At 26.2% G+C, this 5671-nt stretch overlaps 1 protein-coding gene across 1 annotated transcript; it reads right to left on the bottom strand.

Moving 5' to 3' along the window:
• Nucleotides 1-2678: 2678 nt before the first annotated feature.
• LOC100198406 (translin-associated protein X) lies at nt 2679-3494 on the bottom strand. Its single transcript, XM_065805662.1, has one exon. The coding sequence runs from the start codon at nt 3432-3434 to the stop codon at nt 2724-2726; it is 711 nt and encodes a 236-aa protein (XP_065661734.1). The 5' UTR covers nt 3435-3494; the 3' UTR covers nt 2679-2723.
• Nucleotides 3495-5671: the final 2177 nt, after the last annotated feature.

The raw sequence follows: 5671 nt of genomic DNA, 5'->3' as shown, positions 1-5671 counted from the left end.
TCATTTAAGCAGATTCTTGTAACCAGTGGATGTTGGCTTTGTTTAACCAGTTATTTACATCCGGGAATCGTTTAGAGGATTTAGTCGTCGTAACAGACAATGCTCCATGTTACACTCGTTTGGAAAGGGTGTTTGAAAATCCACTAGCTCAGTTATTACGATTAAGACCCTACAGTCCAATGTTAAACCCAGTGGAAGATATCTGGTCCAAAAATAAATAAATAAACGTTAAATATGCTATTCGCATTTCACCTGTATTCGGTGCTGGGATTATGGAACAACGAATGCAGTATTTAGAAAGAAATGTTACTGCGGCAAAAAATACAATAATGGGAGGTGATTGTACACGCGCTGTACAACATACGACCACTCATTACGCAACGATTTTAAATATAGAAGACGTCCAAGTTGGCGCTCAACTGAATATTGCAATGATTTTTAATGACGTTGTTTAAATTTAAATTTTTATGTAAATAAATTATTTGGGTTTTATTCATTTTTCATCTGAAATCTCAATTAAATTTTTCACAAACAAAAATAAAAGAAAGTTTTAATTGACACCCAACAGGATTTTTTCAGTTACCGCCTAAACTTCAAATGCCTTTTTCATGACTGTTTATACTTTATTGATATTATATTATTATTTCTAGCCTTAAATTACAAAGCATATTAGGACTACAAAATTCAAAATACAAAGGACTTTGTATTCTTTATACTTTTCTCAATTAGAACTTTTATCTTTTCAATTACATCTAACGATTTTTTTTTTACAACTTTCATGTTCTAAATTACATCTTACGTTCCTTAATTACAACTTTAATTTCTATTTCATTTCAAATTTACAATTTTCAGTTCTCAATTACATCTTGAAAAGGTGTAGTAGCAATTTTTATTCCCGAGAGTTTAATATCCACTTTTTTAAAAAAGGAAAAAAAAGTTATTTGGCGGCAGAAAATTTAACGTTTATTTTCCATATTAATTTTAGCTTGAGCTCAATAAAAATTTCATCACTTATTTTTATTAATTTATATTAATTTTATTTTACATATATTAACATTTTTTTATATCAGCACGAAAAAATAATGTTTATAATTATATTAAAAAAATGATAAACTTTTTATAAATTCATATAGACAGTATGTTTCAAAAAAAGAATATCTTTAATAAATATAGAAAAATACACAAAATTGCTTGTAAATATATGCACCAGCCATTTTTTATTGGAAATGAAACGAATTAAAGAAATGTTTACGAAGTACACCTAAATTGCAGCGACCTACATAAGTTATTGATCTATCTTTAAGAAAATCACAGTCCAATATAAGATCCATAGTGGCAAAAGTGGTTTAATTAACGAATTCTGCATGTTAGTGTTTCACATTAATTATTCCTGGTGAGTCTATAGTGAGAAGATTTTTAAATTTTTAAATAATTTCAAAAACGTTATATAACATAATAATAGCTGTTTATTGTCATAAGAATTTGTCATTTTAGATTTTTAAATAGACTAAAATTGATTCATAACTACTTGAGATACTTTGCAGGATTTCTATAGAATTAATTTAGCCTAAAATATATAAATTCTATAGCATTTTTGTCAGTTTTGGTACTTTTAGAAAATTAATATTTAGTGTTTTTAATATAACTCCTGAAAAATCAAACTTTATTTAAAATTCTCAAAGTTCCATAGATTTCTATAAAACAAAAATAAGATAGTTCTAAAGAGCTTTAATCTTTTTTGTCTTCAAAACTGTTTTTGTTATTTTATTAAGAGGCACATATTATTTAAGGTTAACACTTGTTGTTTTAAAAATACTTGTTTAAAGCCTTAGCCATCAAATATCTTATAGGAAAGGATAATCTTTTAATGATTAAAAGTTATGACCATAAAAAAACACGTCAATTTGCGAAGGGTGGAAACATTACATGGCCATTATTTTTGAACACTAATAGATTTTTTATTTTTATTGACAGGTTTTAAATTTCATAAATTTCATTTTATTACAGATTTTAAATTTCTTCTTATGAAAATATTTTTGGGTATTTACAAAATATGATATAAAATATGATATGATATATAACATAATATAATAACCAGATAATATGTGTAATATTTCCTATATTTAACTTAAAATTAAGTGATAGCAGTATTTTTAATTTGATTTAATTGAATAAAATATGATTGACCATCTAAAATTAATCATTACAGTGCATTGTAAACATACTTTATTGTAATAAAAATGCATGTTGCTCACACTGAAAATTGTTTTACGAAAAAAATCACTTATGGGTGTTTTAGGGTTGTTGTAAAACGTCGAAAAATGAAAGACAAAAAACATATGATATGTTGTTTGCCTGAAAATCTATGCAGATTTGTATTTAACTAAAATGTCTTTTTAAGTCAAACAATTTGATAAACTTTGAGCTGTTTAAGGTTATCGCGCAAAACTGATAATAAATTATTTGTACATTTTCTAAAATAAAATTTCAAGAACTTGAAATAATAAGTCAAACCTATTTGTTATTGTTTAAAAAAGTAGGTTGACAGATGCCATTATTTTTCAAGTAGTTGAAAATAGCACAGATCAATCCAATTATTATCTACTTCAAATGTCTATATAACTTAGTTTTCCTTTTTTTTATCTACTCTAAAAGATTGTTAAATAAAAAACATATACTTTTACTCAATTTCTCTATAGGTTACTTTATAAATTCTATTAAAATCAAATATCATTTTCAAGACATTCCATTTCAAATTGGAAACTGGTTGGAGTAAAGTTTTCTGATAATTCTGCTCCTCTTACTTTCAAAATATAAATAGTATTTTCAATTTTTATTAAACTGTTTTTCATAACACAAACTTTTCTAAATAACTCAGGATCCAAACTAACAAATACAGAAAATTGTTTGTATACCAATCTAGCAAACTCACATATCTTGGTAATATTTAAATTGTCGTCCACTCCCAAACTGTTCACTGCAACTCGCATAAGTTCACCTGTTAAATCTGCAATTCCTCCTAGATAGTCTTGTGGAAATAAAAAAGACTTTGAACCGTGAAAAAGAAAATACTGGTTACAAACATTGTCAAATTCAATTAATGTTTCATTTTTAATATAGAAATAAAGTGAAACAGCCTCAATAAACTCTTGAACTCCAAAAGAAAATGATTTATGAAACATATATGCATCTTCTTCTTTTAGTTCTTCGAATATATGACTCAGAAGCTTTTTTAAAAACTGCAACTTTATCTCTGCTTCACTAAGTAACATTTCAGTAGGAATGCCTTTACGGAGTAAACTAAATATGACTTTTTTACTTTCATTTGTTATATCACGACTAACCTTGAGTATTTTTTCTCTTTTATCATTTCTTGAATCAAGACGATCACGGATCCATAAAAATAGATTTTGTAATTCGTCATTTTCATCCATTTTTTAGTATATCTTAATGGCTACCTTTTGTTTTTCTAAACTTAGTTGTTCGGAACTAAATAACCGGATTCTTAACCCGGATAATAACAAATGCGGGACCTTTAACCCGGTAAATAAATAAAAACAAAGCGAGATTGAAAGTCTTGTTACTACGTATTACGTACCTTTAGTAATTATATTAGCAATATAGTATGTGACGTACTATATTATTAATAAAGTACGTACAATATAATTAATACAGGTAGTGTGTATATTTTTTTTACTTCCAAGTAAAAAGTATCGTACTCCTCAGTAAAACTCTCATATTTTTTTTTTATTCTCAAGTTAAAATATCATGTTAAACTTTTGATGTCTTTATAAAGTTTTATTATCCAACAACATCAAAAATAGTGGCCAGTTTATTTGTGAATAAGCGTACATACATTGGCTGATTTATTTAAACGCGCTGCAATGTTTTTATAAATTAACTGATTTAATCAGGGATAGACGTAGCAAAGTGAACATACACCAGCTAATGTTTTAGTATTGTCAGGTATAACTTACAATGCTGTAGTAGAATACAAGAGTGTTATACATCACGATCAAACCAAACTCTATAGCAATCGGAAATATTTTTTTTACGTAATTATATGATTTAATGAATATGATTTAAAAGATGAATATGATTTAAAAATCCATAATGATTATAACCTTGGTCAAATATGCCTCTATTTTAGTGATGAGAAAAAACTTAATCTTTAAAATAGAAAAAATTAGTCATATGTTAAAGAGAGAAAGTAAATTAGGGTAGGGTGAAGCAAAATACCCCATTTAACAAATTTCATTGCATATTATAAATCCTTTTACAATTTCTTCCATTTTTTCATTTCTTGTAAAATCTTTTTCCATTTCTTGTAGAACCAACGTTTAATTATGAAAGAAGTAATTGGTAAAATAAAAAATATATTTTACAACTAGTAATAAACTTAAATATCCCAAAAACAAGTAATTAAACAAGGGGACCTTTTGCCCTAGTCGTGTAATAAAATGCTACCGGATTTGCATTTTGCCCTCAACAGTAACAATTTATTAAAAGTTTATAAAAAAAACTACTACTTTTTATAAACAACAACTATTACCTGGTTTTAAAAACTTTTTACCCTTTAATAACAGTACATAAATGTAAGTATTGCCATTAAATTTCCATTAAATTTTCTTAAAAAAGTAATTCATTGTTAATTATTAGCCTAATTCATTGTTAAATATTAGCCAGTAAATAAATATTATAATACAATATTCTGCATCCAGGATGTGAGTATTGTACTTTATTAAAATGCTCAGTTGTTTGCTGTTGTATTGTAGTTAACTTTAAATGGTTTAAAAAATATACTGTCAAAAGACTGAAGCTTATGTATGCAATGAGTTAAAAGAGTTATGAGATTGAGAAGAGTTCCATTTTCGCCTCAAAAGTTAGTAACACCAAGTGTTTTAAGAGTGATGACCATCAAAAACAAATAATAACTCATTAGTTTTAAATCCATAATCACAGCAACAAAGTTGTTGTTAATCACTCAATGAACTCTAATACTTGAGTTTAAAAGTGCAACAGACAGCTTTCTGTCATATGTTAACAGGGGTAAATAAAAAATGGCGGAACTTGAGCACCACTTGCATTCAAACATTTTCATGCTTTATAGACATTTGTAATTCTAGTTTCATTCATTTTCCAAAGCTATCCTTCAGACTGAAAGTTCCTCAAACAATTTATGTTTTTCATTACTATGTTTCCTACTGAAATCTTATGTTACTCAAATATAGTATACAAATTTTAGTTTTTTTATACATATGACAGAAAATATAACAACATTTATTATTTAAAGAAAAATTTTTGACAAACAACATTTTTGACAATAGTCTGCTCCCACCTCCTAAATATGTTCTACCTAATACAAAAGCACTGTTTAAAATTTTTCTGAATAAAAAATATTTTAAGGGGTTTCTCAAGATCCTCGAACATTTAATGGGTTCCTAATATTTTTTAAAAAAAAGTTTTTGAAAAACATGTCAACCTGGTACTCAAATGAAACGAAATTATATAAAAATTTCAAAAATAATATTCATTTCGAAAAAAAAATTGTTACTTTTGATTTTATTACATAAAAAAAATTACGTTTTTAAAAAAAAAATAAATACATTTTTTATGTTTTTTATGATAATTTTGCTAAATAAGTTAAAGGGCTAAGTTCTTGGTTTTGGGG

The sequence above is a fragment of the Hydra vulgaris genome, chromosome 09, assembly GCF_038396675.1.
Source record: "Hydra vulgaris chromosome 09, alternate assembly HydraT2T_AEP".
NCBI classification, from domain to species: Eukaryota; Metazoa; Cnidaria; class Hydrozoa; order Anthoathecata; family Hydridae; genus Hydra; species Hydra vulgaris.
Note: the sequence above shows the minus strand (reverse complement) of the source record. Positions and strands in the feature narration are given on the sequence as shown.